Below are 16,826 nucleotides of genomic sequence, written 5' to 3'. Positions count from 1 at the left end.
CCGCCCATCTCTGTGTTAGGTATACCAGAAGATCACCTGCCGATTGACCATGGTGAAAGCCGTACTGTCGGTCGTTGATCAACTGGTGTTGTTAAAATAAATAAAATAAAATTATATTTCGTTACCAAAATTATTATAAGAATTTTTTATCGTTACACCAGATCCATAGTATGGCTTATCATTGATGATTATGTATACTACTACACGTTATGTATATTAGTGTCAATAATCTAAGATTCTAGTCCTTTCCGGGACAATCATTGTATTTTCTAGAAAGTAGAAACGTCAAACTTCAAACTCAAGTCTCAAAGTCAAACCGTAAGAAAACAAATATTTCCGTGGTATTTCGTAATTCAATTCATTATCATTTAGCAACGAACTGCGAAGATATAATTATTAACGCAACGCCTATAATAATATATCTGTTTCAATCTAAATTGAAGTCTTAGTAAACTTTTAACTACGAATCAACATAAAAATCATAACAAGAAATCACTAACTTTTGATTAGTAATCGTCTACCCGGTGAGTTAATTTAAGCTTAATTTAAGCTATATTATTGAATGAAAAAGATTTTAGTTTACTTAACATTAAAATTTTCGTGAACTAAAAAATTGATTGCAGGTTGCATCATGTTATCGCGAATGTGCGTAGCTCGATCTGCTTTGCATGTCACTCAGTCATTAAAAACGCCTGTGCCGCAGAAGTTTGTACCTCGAAACTACGTAATAAGGAATTATGCACGGGAAACCAGATCCCGTGTTGCTACAAGGACTCAACCAACAATATGGGAAAGGCTGATGGCTCCAGCTGGTCCCAATGGTAAAGAGTGAAATTTAATTACATAATGTTAACACATGTTTTTAAATAAAAATTAATTACTTCTAAATTATGACTGCTCATTTAATCTTCTAGCTTTCAGTATGGGAAAAGGTGCATTGGCTGGAGCTTCTGCTATTGGACTAGTGGCTCTTTGTTATTATGGTTCTGGAGTAAAACCAGGCACTCTACAGGAGGCACAGTAAGTACTGAAAAAAAAAACAATCAGTCCTAGGACTTGATGAAATGAAAACTTGTAATAATAGCTTCGCAAAATTGTTAACATTAATATTGGGATGTGAAGAAATATAATATTAGGAAGTAATTTTTATTAGGTTTTTTTCTGTCTACATATATATGTGTATATAAATAATATTGTTATTATTTATTGTACTGTTTTACATGAATAGAATGACTATTACATAATATGAAATAAGTGCAAATAAATTTAGAAATACATATCTTTAACTTTATAAAACTTTGTATAGTGTATTTTCAACATCATTTTCATCATTCATAATTAATAAACTTTTCACATTATTGCATGTCACACAATTTCAACATGTTTCAGCTTTCTTATACCAGTCCTCAATACTTTTGAGCTACTGTTAACTGACTGAAAGTTATCATACGTTATATTGATCAAGAAACACAGCCAGTTTAATTGTATCAAAATAGAAAATTGAAATTTTTTATTTATAATACATGTCTTCTATATTTTAACTGATCTTGAATTGTTTTTAGCCTCTGGCCTCAATATGTAAAGGATAGAATCAAAGCAACATATGGCTACATAGCTGGATCATTGATAGTGACTGCAGGCAGTGCTATTACCGTGTTCAGGACTCCTGCACTGCTTAACTTAGTGGCTCGCAATGGTTGGATGGTATGCATTTTGTTTATTGATATCCTCATACACTGGGTGTCTGGCTCACCCCAGTATCAGCTCGATCCATTTGACCATGTGCAACGTAGAGCAGCCCGAATCGTGGGGGACCCAGTGCTCTGATCACTTGGTGTTGCGTAGAGAAGTCACTTCATTGTGTGTCTTCTACCACATTTATCATGGGGAGTGTTCCGAAGAGCTGTTTAACCTGGTTCCTGCCGCCGAATTCAACCTTCGCACAACATGCCACAAGTTAGGATATCATCCTCACTATCTGGATGTGTGGCGGTCCTCCACAGTGCGGTTTTCAAGGAGCTTTCTTCCACGTACTACAAAGCTGTGGAATGAGCTTCCTTGTGCGGTGTTTTTGGAACGATATGACATGGGTACCTTCAAATAAAGCGCGTACACCTTCCTTAAAGGCCGGCAACGCTCCCGTGATTCCTCTGGTGTTGCGGTAGATTGTGGGCGGCGGTGATCACTCAACAACAGGTGACTCGTATGCTCATTTGTCCTCCATAAAAAAAAATACATCCTAATTATACTCTTTAATTCTAAACTTGAGGGACTCTTCAAAATTTTTGAGAGAATATAAATAAATCTTTGAATTATGAAGTGCTGATCTATTATTATTTATTAACTGCTATTCTTTAACATTGACATAAGTTTAGGGGTACATTCATTCTTTTGCAATATCACCATTCTGCCTCTACTTTTCAATAAACTGTTTCCGCAATTGTTTTACAAAGCATTTATACTTTTTACGACTCACAACTAATGCAAACTTTTAATATGTATACAACAAACGAAAGAGTAACAGTAACTGAAACATTACTACATAAAGTAGTTTGTGCGAAAGGGTGTGTCAAACAAATCATAACAAAAAAAAGCCCCCTGTATGATGGGACAACTTTGAACTTTTCTCAAAATGCACTTATAATCTTTCTCTCTGCAATGTTGAATTGTCCGAGTGTTTGATGCTGATGAGTTTGAATTAACAAGTAGTTTTGTTACGTAGCAATGATATTTCATTCCAATTACAAAGTGCATAAAAATTTATGGATTTAGTTCGAAATATATGGAGACTTTGTTGGGGACTCATGATAAGTGTGGAGAGCTTCAAATTATAGCAAATTTGAATTAAAGAGAGTGGATTGTATGTACATTTTGATATCTTTAGAGGACTTCTTGACCAAGTGATGTATTCCCCACTTACTTTTTCCCACCCCATATATACCCCACGTACGGGTCACCTGTTGTTAAGTGATCACCGCCGCCCACAATCACTTGCAACACCAGAGGAATCACACGAGCGTTGCCGGCCTTAAAGGAAGGTGTATGCGCTTTCTTTGAAGGTACCCATGTCGTATCGTCCCGGAAACACCGCACAAGGAAGTTCATTCCACAGCTTTGTAGTACGTGGAAGAAAGCTCCTTGAATACCGCACTGTGGAGGACCACCACACATCCAGATGGTGAGGATGATAACCTAACTTGTGGCGTGTCGTGCGAAGGTGGAATTCGGCGGCAGGAATCAGGTTAAACAGCTCTTCGGAACACTCCCCGTGATAAATGCGGTAGAATACACACAATGAAGCGACGTCTCTACGCAACGCCAAGTGATCCAGCCGTTAAATTGCAATTGATTCTTTGAAAAACCATGGTGCTTAGACTATGGCTCTTAGTAATATAATACCATTTATTAAGTTTCCAATAAAGTACTGATAATCACTTATAATCAGAATCTTGTAGTTCTTGTTCCGTTTAAAACAAAAATTAATTATTTTGCAGTCAATCATAGCAACAATGGCTTTGATGATTGGTTCTGGAATGGTTGTCCGCGGCATGGATTACACTCCTGGTTTTGGCGCTAAGCAGGTGGCCTGGATGGTCCACACTGGGATCATGGGAGCTGTCATTGCTCCTATTTGCTTCCTTGGTGGACCAATACTTATGCGAGCTGCCTGGTAATAACTAACAATTATTTTTATATTTAACTTACATATTTATTTATTTATGGTGTATGTGGATGATGCAGCTACTGTACTCAATAACTTTTGTATTAATTTACATTTATTTTTTTGACTTACTCGTTTAAGACATTGACTATTTGACGTTTGAGTGTGTCTGTTGCATCATTTTACATATTGTATTGTAATTTGAAATGATTTGTAAATCGATGTACTTAAATGTAAATCTTGGTATAAAAGAGTGGCAATGAGTTTCTTACTACTTCTTCTCATTAGCTCAACCCTTTACGAAGTAGCGGTAGATTCAATAAGATTTTTTTTTTGACATTCATAAGTGTCATTTCCGTGACCTACTTGAATAAACTGATTTTGATTTTATTTGATTTATTATATATTTACAGCATCACATGTGCCTCTTGCCGGTTTTCCCCCCTTATATATCAAAACAGATATAATAAGTAAATTACCCTTATAACTCCTGTGCATTTTAACTTGAGCATTGCAGAGCTTTGCAAATTTGTCATAAGCTTGTCGTTTATTATTTTTGCAAATGCTGGGTTAAGTCCGGAAGATCACGTCGAACTTCGAATATTCGCGAAAGTTATAGAAATCGATAGGCAAACCACATGTAAATAGGTAGACCGCCGTAATAGATTCCCGAGCTACCTAACTTTTTATTATTGATTACTTAACCTAACCTAAACTCTTCGAGAACATTTGAGAATAATCCTTACTTGTATAAATATTGGCGTAATTGTTTGGGTCAGGTAAGAAGTGTATTGGTGACTGTGATGTGTAATAAATTCTTAAAATGCATTTATTTTCTCAAAATGGATTCTTTTAAAATTCTTTTTGATGTCATTTCTAATATACTGGATACTACTACCAGATACTATTTGCGGAATTATACTAGTGTCTTCCCAAGCCTGTAGTCCAGACATGTAACAATATAATCATGATCAAATCATGGTCACTCAGAGGGTTATGCTCGGAGTTTCTCTGCGAGATCGAATCAGAAATGAGGAGATCCGAAGGAGAACGAAAGTCACTGACATAGCTCAAATGATTGAAATTGAAGTGGCAGTGGGCTGGGCACATACCTAGTTCGACAGACAAAAAATAAAAAAATAAAAAACCTAGTACTATTTGACATTTGTAGAAAAAAATAATATTGTATTATAGTACGTTTAAATACAACCAATGCAAGTAATATTATACCGCATAATTATTTACGTAAATAACGTGTAGGTAATTAAATATCATAAAATTATTTTTATACAACCAGAGATAAATTATTTGTATATTTAAAAATTGTATATTGAGATTTATTTAAATCTCGTCCAATTGTTGTGGTTCAGTAGACATGGGTTACAAGAGGCTTGGTAGTTGAAGTATGATACATATGGTCTAGTTGACCAGCTAACGTCAGGGTGTCGAATTTGCGTGACGGTGTGGCCGTGTGCGCGCGCATCGTAATACCTCACTCTGATAATTTCCCTAACGAGCCAAATAAAAGTATAACTTCAAAAATGTACGGCTATGAGTTATTTATAATTTGAACATTAAAAATTTTGCTTTCCCACATTTATATTAAACTAGCTGACCCGACAGACGTTGTTCTCTAGATAATAAAATTAAAATACTGTTTTATAGGATGCGCCAATAATAATATTTCAAAACATCAAGAATTATTTCGTAAAAAATGCTCCCTGTTGTTATAATGAGATTGTTTCAGAGCGGAACTGTCAAACCGTGCGTCAATAAATTCTCAAAGAAAATATGTATATACAAAACAAATATTGGAAATAAAACTAATTATGGGTCCCAAATCGAAATAAAAAGTATCCCATCTCTCAAGTTGGACTAAACTGCACTCCATGAAGTAATCACCATTAAAATCCGTTTATTCATTTAGGAGTCCATCGCGGACAAACAACGTGTCACGTAATTTATATATATTAAGATTAAGATTAAATCATGTGTTATAACTTTATTTAAGGTATACTGCTGGTGTAGTGGGGGGTTTAAGCACAATAGCAATCTGCGCGCCCTCTGGCGAGTTCCTCAACATGCGCGCGCCTCTAGCCATGGGACTGGGTGCTGTGTTTGCTGCATCAGTGGCTGGCATGTTCCTTCCTCCCACCACTGCACTTGGAGCTGGTAACAATTACAATTATTCTATACCATACTTCGTGTTTTGATGACTGTACAAGGGGTGGTAATTTTAGCACACACAATTCTTGTAATCACTGTATTTGGGGAGAGTTTTCACTTAGAATTCACAATATGTAATTAATGCTCCAGAACTTAGCGCTCTAGCTTATATAGGGCATTACAGCCAACTGTGATAATGGTACCAACTATTAGTTGGTAGCACTATCACGGTTCAACTTAAAGTTAATTTAACTAAAGATCCGAATAATTTATGCGATAACTATAAGTTATTTATAATCATCTTTTAACTGAAGTGATAAAATAACATTAACTTCTTCTCTTTCTTTTCGCTCAGAATGTGTCCAGTCCATTTCGACTTTTGCCTTTGAAACATCTTGTGTGCGTTTTTGAATTTTGTCTGACTCTTAATGCTTTCTAACTTTACTTTGTCTCGTCTCCTAGCTCCAATTACGCTCCTTTCTATGGAGTTTTGGCACACTTTAACTTTTTCTGAGAGATGGTCTGTTAGAGCCCAAGTTTGACATCCATATGTTAGACATGGGAGTATACACTATATCAAATAAGTAGGTACTTGTAATTTCTTACAAGACAGTACAGATCAGATTGTCAGGTCCTAATATTTTTAAGGTTAGTATAAGCCATTATCCCAACTGTTTTTTTAATAAACGCCAAGTAAAGTTATTCCAGATTTAAATCTTTTTGCCTTTATCTTACCTTTGTCACTACAGAATTACATGACTGGAAGAAGTAATTTTAAACTTGGAGTAACTTTACATTTTACGAATTTATTAGACCACAAAATATGTATTTAATATAATAATGTTTTTCAGGACTTTATTCACTCAGTCTGTATGGCGGTCTGATAGTATTCGGCGGGTTCTTGTTGTATGATACACAGGCAATCATTAAACGAGCTGAGATGCACCCAACATATGGATTCCAGCCCTACGATCCGATTAACTCGTGAGTATCCGCAATAAAAACTATAAATATTATGTTACATATCTATGCAGGCTTAGAATAATATCGCTTAGAACGTGAGTATGCCCAAGCGAAATGAAGCAGTTTCAATTTGGTCTTTGATGACCACATCCGTTTCCCGCCGCGTCAGTTGTCATTCTGTCAACTTCCAGGACAATCAGTGCGCAAAATTTAATTGAAAAATAACTTTGTTTTTTTTATAATAAATGGCTCCGTCGACTGAATGTCGACGATTCGGCCGACGTCAAGGTGGAGAGATTTTTTATTTTAATTTAGCTGATTGAAGTATATAAAAAGCTGATTAAAAGGAAATGATCGGTTGATATAGCTGTGGGTTTTTTTTGTGAACTGAAGAATAGGCAACTAGAGTTAGTATGGTTAGTAATAAACACCCATACTATTAACTAAGGTAGTTAAGCTTGGATTTCAAAAATGATCCCAAATTCGTTCTCTGCACCCTCGAGAACCTCGTATACGATATCCATCTGGTTGCAATCATAATTTTGCGCGGCGGCCATCTTGGATTTCAAAAATGATCCCAATTTCGCTCTCTGCACCCTAGAAATCCTCGGATATAGCTGGGAACGGCTCCTCTAGCATCTCACAACGATTCTAAAGAACTTCTTTACTTATACTTCAAAAATTGTTGCAACAATAATTAAATACGTGATGTTTTAATTAAATTCTTAATTTATATTTTATTTCTTCTTTCTTACAAGTTACTGATTTAGGGAAATGTCTATTCACTTGCAACATTATTTGGCTGTCTGTGTGCGTGTTGGCGAGTGTAAGTACGTGATGCTCACGCACACATTAATTATAATGTTACTTCTATATTGACAGGAACTATGAATGAAACTATCGTTCTGAGCGTTATTATTCTATGTATGCAGGTATTGTAGTGTCCATAAATAAACAATTTATTCATATATTTGACCAACTGAACACAGGAGAGACTGCTTACAACCGGACAGATTGCTGGTGTAATGCAATAATACAAAATTGATGAAAAGTGAAGTCACAGATGAGTAGAGTGATAGTTTATAAAACAAATATAGTATTTATTTATACTTGTACTAAAAAAATAGTATATTTTAAAATATTGGAACTTGTATGCAACCTATTTACACTTACCCGGTCCTCACTTGGATTATTCAATTATCAATGTGTAAGCATTACTGTGTTTCGGTCTGAAGGACTCTGTAGCTAGTGAAATTACTGGGCAAATGAGACTTGATAACTTACGTCTCAAGGTGACGAGCGCAGTTGTGGTGCCATTCAGAATTTAAGGGTTTTTCAATAATCCTCAGCGGCACTGCATTGTAATGGGTAGGGCGTATCAATTACCATCAGTTGAACCTTCTGCTCGTCTCGTCGCTTATTTTCATAAAAGTAAAAAAACACTTAGAAACTACATACTACATTGGCGTTGCGTAGAGACGTCGCTTCATTGTGTGTCTTCTACCGCATTATCACGGGGAGTGTTCCGAAGAGCTGTTTAACCTGATTACTGCCGCCGAATTTCACCTTCGCACGACACGCCACAAGTTAGGATATCATCCCCACCATCTGGATGTGTGGCGGTCCTCCACAGTGCGGTTTTCAAGAAGCATTCTCTCTCGTACTACAAAGCTGTGGAATGAGCTTCCTTGTGCGGTGTTTCCGGGACGATACGACATGGGTACCTTCAAAAAAAGCGCGTACACCTTCCTTAAAGGCCGGCAACGCTCTTGTGATTCTCCTGGTGTTGCAAGAGAATGTGGGCGGCGGTGATCACTTAACACCAGGTGACCCGTACGCTCGTTTGTCCTCCTATTCCATAAAAAAAAACTTATTTACGGTTACTATCACATAAATAACTTTCTTAAATGATACCAGAGATTGGGAATGGAGCCACCGCCGTCAAGCAATTTAAATTATAATATTTGTGTATCGAAATTAAAAAAAATAAAGAAGCTCACCGAGTTTTTTGCGCTCGTTCTTCAAAGGTCGTAGGTCGGTTCTTGTTTTTAAGTGATATCAATCCTATTTTGAATAAAACTATTTGAATTTGAATATGTATGAATGTATCCATCTGGAAAAGTAATTTGTAACACATAGAAAGAAATTTACATAAATATCTGTTTTTTCAGTGCTGTGTCCGTCTACTTGGATATCCTGAACATATTCATGCGTATTGCAATGATCTTGTCGGGCGCTGGTGGAAATAAGAGGAAGTAAACAGGCTGCATAAGACTTAGATTAACACATGAAAATTATACTATATATTCTATAACAGCGCATAGACTACAGTAGTCTATGTGACTGTAAATAATGAAAGGCAATAAACACGAGTATTTTAATGCCTAATTAAATTATGTACAGTTACATAAACTACATTAGCTACCCACATAACATAAGCGTCCATGATGCATTCAGGAGCCGCATACTATGACGGTAATGGCGGTAATGAAGTTTGCTGGGAGCTGTCATTGTTTTTTTAATTCATAGACAATCTAGAGTTCGCCCCAACTGTCATATCGTTCGATAACTTACGTGCAACATTTGTTCGCAAATTGACATTTCATTAAACTTAACGTCATCTCGACTGATATTAAAATGAAGGTCAATTCAAATCGCTTTGTTTTCGAAATTTGAATGAAATAATATTATCGAAATCGATGTTTTTTTTTTCTTTCTTTGGCAGGGCACTGTATGCGCATTCAGCCAAAAATTGATATTATTAAGCAATAATAACATTGTCACAGATAAGAAATTTGTTCTAACTCTATTTATGGTGGTGATAATATGCGGGTTCTTGAACACATCATGGATGGTTTATGATATTTGAGTATATAAAGTTATTTAATGAAACAATGTCAACACTCACATTAACAATAAACCTTTAAATATACTTGCATTTTGATTATGATATATTCCAAAACAAAATTACTTAATTATTAGGTACATATGTTTTAGTTTGTATGTACTCAATAGAGGTTTGTGAATTAAATTAATAACCAATATCATTGTAGGATTTAGTTCGCTTTGACAACTTTTATATGTTATCTTTAAATGAAATTTTATATTGCAATCCAATCAATATTAAGTACTAATTATGAATGTAGAAGTTGGTGATCAAAGATTTTATTTATATTCTTTTGGTAGAAAATATTGTAGGCTTTTGTGATATTATTGTTAAATAGGCTGACCTGTTAAGTTGATATAAGGAGATGTAATTTCGTTGGGAGACATTAAATTGAAAGTATTTAAAATTGGCTGTTTTTATTTCAATTTAAGTATTATCTGCTACCTTTTGTATATGAGAGAGGGCAATCGGTCAAGAGGCTAACGTGATAGGGTGAGGCAACCGCCCATAGACATCTGTAACACCTGGGGTCAAGGAATGCGTTGACTTAAGTTGGAAGTATGTTCTAATCTTGAAGGTTGTTCGAAAAGTCGTTCTCGTATCGGTTCGGTAAAAATGCTGCGCCGGTTATTGATACCATAAAGTGGCTGTGTGAGAAAAGAAATTTCTCGCAAAACGCGCAATTGTATAATAACTTCCTTAAAGGTCGGCAACGCTCCTGTGATTTATCTGGTGTTGCAAGAGATTGTGGGTGGCGGTGATCACTTAACACCAGGTGACCCGTACGCTCGTTTGTCGTCCTATTCCATAAAAAAAATACATCAACATGGTGTGGATGGAATTTTGTATATCTATTGACGTACATAATAAATGTACGGGGGTGGAATTCGGCTACTGGTATGTCAACCGAACCGAAAAATCTTGTGATCACTCCACGTGATAAATGCGGTAGAAGATGCAGGGAGAACCCGCATCTATACTGAAATTCGCATTTCGCTATAAGTGCTTTGTGGCACACCCGATCGGAGGCCTTCGCTATGTCCAGAGTCACCACCAACGCCAATTTTATTCTGTTCAAAGTACCCTCCACCAGCCTCGGTACATTTTTTATTTTTTTAATAAAAAGAAGATATTCCTTAGGTGTGGTCCCTTGTTTCGACCGCTGAGTGGACGAGCGCATTGTCGTTTTGAAGCAATAGCCCGCGGAGCCAGGTATTTGGTGCCGGAACTCTTTAAATAGTTATAAGTCGATCAAATGACTCGTCTGGTTTAAGGTCACATTTGAAATCATAAAAAATCATCGCAATAAAATGTTCCATTCCAAGCAGATCTATTTTTCAATGAGTCACGCCCCGGGGAAGCAGGACAGTCCAAAAAAATATTATATTTTAAACATATTATTGGTTTGGAGACATAAGATGCGAAACAAGAGAATTACTGGCGACAAACTGCTGCGCAGTGTGGCAGAACAGTATGTATACATATATCGCAATATTGTTAACCGACTTCGAAAAGGAAGAGGTTCTCAATTCAATTTTTTTTATGTATGTACACCTATTACGCTGAGATTTATGATCAGATTTAATTTAATTCACCTCTTATGCGAATCTTATACATTTAATAAGAAAAAAATACTATTATTTGTATAGGTTTGAAGTCGGTGCCAAGCCAAATGTAATTGCAGGTATCTACACTCGCTACGCGTGACTTTGTGCGGGATAGCTTCGTCTAGAACCAAACAACCCAAGCGGGCAAGCACCGACTTAAACACATACAAAATAATAGTATTTTATTAAAATTAAATGTATGAGATTCGCGTAAGAGGTTTTTTAAATATCATCTCTAAGTTATTTTATACTTTTGAGTTTTTAAAGTCGGTTTTTTTTCTAAAATAATTGAAAAAAAAACAAAACGAAAGGACCAGCCGTCGTTCCCGTCGTACATATTTGAGGGAAGGAGACGGTGGTACACGCCGCCGCCGCAACCAATAGGGTTAAGCGTGACGATTTCACTTTCATAATCTCTCCAATTTCCGATAAAAAGTCGAAAAGCATGGGATCATTAGATGTGTAGATGATGGGCGGGAAGTGGAGGGATAATGACAATACATTTAGACATACCTTCTATAGTGTGGGGTTTTTTTTTAATGAAAATAAATAACGAGACGAGCAGGTGAGTTGATGGTAATTGATACGCCGTGCCCATTAAAATGCAGTACCGCCCAAATTCTGAGCGGCACTACAATTGCGCTCGTCACCTTGAGACATAAGATGTTAAGTCTCATTTGCCCAGTAATTTCACTAGCTACGGCGTATTTGAGAGTGAAACACAATAATGCTTACACATTACTGCTTCAAGGCAGAAATATGCGCCCTTGTGGTACCCATAATCTAGCTGGCACCCTGTGCAAAGGAGCCTACCATTGGTAAATGATGCGGGGAAGAGCAACGCGTGAGACTGTCGCTACCCGCTGACTTCTTAGTACCCCGTCCCCGCCACCGTCTGTCACCCCGTGAGACGGTCGCGCACGAAGTTGTCGGACTGTAGTGTTTGGATGACTAAGAAAAAAACCAACCTTTGATTGAAAAAAGTTTATTCGGCGATTGAGTAACAGACTGTTAAGCCTAGCGGTAAACTACCTACTTAAATAAATTATGAATGTAAGTATGATTATACGGATGCGTACATTAACTGGTACGAAAATATTTAATCAATTAAAAGCTTAGATAATTCATACGTCTAGACAGAGCCTCGTGCTGTTAGACAACGCATGAAAACAGGCGAGGTTTATTACTTTAGTGCGCATGACAATTTACGTCTTACACTCGCGATATGTACACCTAGTACTTTGTGTTAGAGTGCGTGCATTGCACAAAATACAGGTTAACAGTTAACCGAAATTTTTTTTTCGCCGTTTTCAGCAGACTTATAAATAATCTAAGTAGTTCACATGACAATTTTATGAGACTTACTACGTAAAATTTTCACACAGATATCCAAAAACCTAGCATAGTCTCTTACTAGGAATTCAAGTTAGACGAATAGAACAATTGAACTAGTGTTCGATAAAAACTAAAAACCTAGTAAATGTTTTACTTAAATTTGACCTGACCTTCCTCGATACAAGATTCAAAAAATCTGAAAATTTGAGGAATTTCCGCTACTGTCGAACACAAACTGCACTCTTTTTCAGAACCGTACTACGCCTTAGCTAGGCTAAGACTAAATATGTGAAGTGATTGATAATAAATGACATCTATTATGCTAGATTTATCTAACTACAATAGTTACCTATTTATGCAACTGTTGTGTAATAAGGGGTATTAAAACACGAATGTGGGTTTATCACACGAGGCGAAACCGAGTGTAATAATAGTATCAGATGAGTGTTTTAATACCAAATTATCAACAGTTGCATACAAAACTTTATCTACACCCATAATATGAATTCTATATAAAAGATTCTGAAACAGTTAGCTTACTGCTTAAATTAAAAAAGCCAGTCCTAGTAACCATTACATCCTTCAAACGAGTGTTGTATTGAAATTCAGTACAACATTACAACACTCGTTTGGATGATGTAATGGTTACTAGGACTGGCTTTTTTAATGTTAGCAGTAAGCTAACTGTTTCAGAATCTTTAATAGAGGATTTCAAGCATAAAATTGTTTAAACCAATTCATTTAATCAATACAGCTTAACACATAAGTCCGCTCGTCAACATTCTAGAATAATTTTAATTCTACACAGCAACATTATCTCTGGACCTCGCTGGAACAAGAAACTATCCTATAAATGTACTCTGTGTGTGAAACCCTCTCCCGTTCCCCTTTCAACTCCTCGCGCTCGTCCTGTTGCATCAGTACGGTTTGCAGTTTCATTACCGTCTACTACTTTGTTTTTGAAGTTGTCATTATTACCTTTTGACTTTTGTTCTTAATAGTTCTGTAGTTTCTGTTGTCTGTTTCGCTATAATTGTACTGCCAGAAAAAAAAATTTTTTTACTTAATCCAGGTCGTTTAATTTTTCATCGTTATAATACTAATAATCAGAATCACAACACGACTGACGACATCTTTACATCAATCTATAATACTGATAAAATAAATCATTGTTTATTTATTATTAATAATAATGTCCTATTTTAGTGATGCTTGTTTTGCACACCGTAACAAAGCGACTATGTGACGTCATCGACAGGCCCAAAGATAATGTAACCGGGAAATAGATTAAATAGGATTTTAGTTGTAGTCAATGACAGTAGCCGCATAATGGGTGACAACGCTTTCCATCAACGCCGCAACGACAGCCGGCGCTAGTGTCGCCTTTCCCGCCGGGGCCCCATCGCCGTCCTTTTGTTATCCAACAGATTTCTGTTTTACATGCTGAACACTTCACCCAGTCGCATCCCCATTTCTTTGTTATGATAGACTTGCATTCAGGACATTCGAGGGCCTCGCCACGAGAGATGAGAGAGTTGAGCAGTTCTTGTGTACCCTCATCGGTTTGAGTGTTACCAGCGGCTGCTGTAACCGTTTCGTGCAATTGTCTTTGATATTGCTCACAGGTAGTCGCTTCGTGTACTGCCTGCAATAATAATTAAGTATACATAATTATTGCATAACCTATAAACGTCAACAAGTCTCACTATTACAAAAAAAAAAACGCTTTTTATAGAAAACCGACCTAAAAAATTGAAAAACGATAGATTAAAAAATTGAAAAATGGATCAATTTTATCACACAAATAAAAATATTGCAAAATATTGAGGTTGAGCAGGTTATCAACTGCAAAGTAGATCCTGTAGATGAAGCCACAACCTGAGAGTTGAACAAAGTATACAAGATTTTATGACGATACGTCACTCGAACGGTTAGCTCAGTTACGAGAGCACTGGCACGGAACGCCAGTGGTCGTGGGTTTGAGTCCCGCATCGTTCATAAAATTTTGTTTTTGTATTAATCCTAGAAGTGAGGGCTATCACTTTAAAAACATAACAAATTGTTATAATTTTATCAAATTAATGTATTGTCATCGGACCTCGATAAATCTACGAAGTTTAAAAGAAATCTGGCCGTTTAATGTGAGTCAAAATCGCACCCAAATGAGTCGGTTACAAACAAATAAACATACAGGTGAAGTTAAAATAAATCGTGTAAAAAGAACCAATAAATTAACAATAAACAAATAACTAATAATAACAATAATAATGCGTATTCATTTACTTACTAATATTATTATGTGATTTTTCTTTCTTTTGGGATTAAATCATATTCCGCGATAGCTCAAATTATTGATTTTTTATATGATTGAAATGATAATTCATTGCATAATGTAAGTTATTTATCAGTGGGAGGCTCCTTTGCACCGGATGCCGGCTAGATTATAGGAACCACAACGGCGCCTATTTCTGCCGTGAAGCAGTAATGTGTGAACATTACTGTATTTCAGTCAGTTTGTTCGCTGTAGCCAGTGAAATTATGGTCAGAAGAGACTTGACATCTTATGTCTCAAGGTGACGAGCGCAGTTGTAGTGCTGCACAGATTTTTTGGGTTTTTCAATAATCCTAAACGACACTGCATTGTAATGGGCAGGGCATATCAATTACCATCAGCTGAACGTCCTGTCTCGTCTGAGTCTCGTCCCTTATTTTCATAATAAAAAAAAGTTTTGCCAGTCTTTTATTACCTACTCGATGTTAGGATTTTTAAAAATAAAAACCATAATTTGCTTACCAGGCAAGGTACACAATTTGTGTGTTTACAAACAGGGCAAGGAAATTTTCGAACTCCGGGTTCGCAGAATGCCCAACCAGTACAGTCGGGGGTACGACAGTGAAAAGTATTTCGAGTACCACTTTCGGCAACTGCCAAACCTCTTGCCAACCACTTATCATAATCTTCTTCAGAAATTAGTGCACGTATTTCCCGTTCCTGTAGTACTCCCGGACATCCGATTGCTGGACAAGACACGATTGGCTCTTCACAGTGTCGCACAACATCACCAAGACATTCTCTACAAAATGTATGGATACAGTCGCGAAGAACCGCACCTTTGCCAACGCCACATGTTTCCATACAAACTTCACATTCAAAACTGTCACTATTCGAGACTATAGCTTGCTGTTCTAACTTAATTAGTTCATTATAAAATTCTCTTGAAGTATTTATTGATGAAGGTCCACTTGTTTCTATTGCTGTCGCATTTTCATTCGATTCTGATCCAAATTCCTTCTGGCCAATTGATTGGTTCTTGTTTTCTGGAAAAAAAATGTTTTAGATAATATGTTTTATAAAATTATGTTTCATGCATGTCCGATTGCCTGTAAGTAGAATCGCAATTATCATTTTTTTAAGTATGTTGTAATTATAGTGGAATGTATGTTGTAGTTTCTGTAGGTAATCTTAAATAAATAAATAAATAAATAGATAATTTTAAGTGACGATAAACAAGAAAATTATATGAACAGCTTACCTGATTCTACAACGCATAAATAAAAAGGTGCTTTGAAATCTTTCCCGGCCACAGTATCCAATTTTATTGTATCGTCTATACATAGAGTTATCCCCACTATCCATCTTTGTAATCGTTTCTCTAAGCCCAACATCTTTTCCGCTATCTGTCTCAGATCTTTCAACGTACTGTGTCGAGATATTTTTAGTAAAATTGGACCTCTAGTTGCGACTTTGTCTTCAATCCAAATAGAAATGCTGAAAAAAAATTGTGTTGTTATAGTAGGTACGTATAACTCCTAACTGTTTTTGAAGTTACACATCTTTTGGCGCGCTAGGGAAAAATTATTGTTAAAGTCAATTTTACAATGCGCGCGAAAATTCGACAACCTGACGTTAGCTGGTCAACTAGACATTAGACATTGTATGATACTTCAGACTAAATTATGCGGTATAATAATATTTTTTTAATTAAGAAACCGATACCTCTTTCATTTTATTTTTACAATAATTTAAATTTTTTTATGACATTGAGGGACGAGACGAGCAGGATGTTTAGCTGGTGGTAATGGATACGCCCTGCCCACTACAATGCAGTGCCGCTTAGGATTCTGGAAAAACCCAAAAATTCTGAGCGGCACGTTAAGTCTCATTTGCCCACTAGCTACGGGGCCCTTCAGACCGAAACACAAAAAT

General features: G+C 36.3%; 2 protein-coding genes across 4 annotated transcripts in view; one reads left to right on the top strand and one right to left on the bottom strand.

The window, feature by feature from the left end:
• The first annotated feature begins 294 nt into the window (after positions 1 to 294).
• Positions 295 to 10,083, top strand: LOC126969056 (growth hormone-inducible transmembrane protein-like). Its single transcript, XM_050814349.1, has 8 exons — positions 295 to 524; positions 624 to 821; positions 915 to 1,020; positions 1,563 to 1,704; positions 3,495 to 3,670; positions 5,673 to 5,833; positions 6,679 to 6,811; positions 8,962 to 10,083. The coding sequence occupies exons 2-8, from the start codon at positions 632 to 634 to the stop codon at positions 9,047 to 9,049; spliced, it is 996 nt and encodes a 331-aa protein (XP_050670306.1). The 5' UTR covers positions 295 to 524; positions 624 to 631; the 3' UTR covers positions 9,050 to 10,083.
• A 2,170-nt stretch (positions 10,084 to 12,253) lies between these two features.
• The window catches only part of LOC126969037 (ranBP-type and C3HC4-type zinc finger-containing protein 1-like), a 9,441-nt gene continuing 4,868 nt past the window's right edge, over positions 12,254 to 16,826 (bottom strand). For 2 of the 3 annotated variants that reach the window (XM_050814300.1, XM_050814302.1), the window contains 3 exons: positions 16,153 to 16,388; positions 15,414 to 15,937; positions 12,254 to 14,264 (listed from right to left, as the gene is read on the bottom strand). In XM_050814300.1, coding sequence (XP_050670257.1) covers positions 13,929 to 14,264; positions 15,414 to 15,937; positions 16,153 to 16,388 — 1,096 coding nt within the window. In that variant the 3' untranslated portion in view covers positions 12,254 to 13,928. Of the gene's footprint in view, positions 14,265 to 15,413; positions 15,938 to 16,152; positions 16,389 to 16,826 lie in introns of those variants that run through there. The other variant, XM_050814301.1, reaches the window with a different exon arrangement.

The sequence above is a fragment of the Leptidea sinapis genome, chromosome 17 (assembly GCF_905404315.1).
Source record: "Leptidea sinapis chromosome 17, ilLepSina1.1, whole genome shotgun sequence".
NCBI lineage: Eukaryota > Metazoa > Arthropoda > Insecta > Lepidoptera > Pieridae > Leptidea > Leptidea sinapis.
This window is presented reverse-complemented; position numbering and strand designations above follow the sequence as displayed.

Coding starts and splice junctions, on each gene's coding strand:
- LOC126969056 (XM_050814349.1), top strand. CDS start 632: ATGTTATCGCGAATGTGCGTAGCTCGATCTGCTTTGCATGTCACTCAG. Junction 822..914: donor GGCTCCAGCTGGTCCCAATG/GTAAAGAGTGAA, acceptor TTAATCTTCTAG/CTTTCAGTATGGGAAAAGGT. Junction 6,812..8,961: donor CCCTACGATCCGATTAACTC/GTGAGTATCCGC, acceptor CTGTTTTTTCAG/TGCTGTGTCCGTCTACTTGG.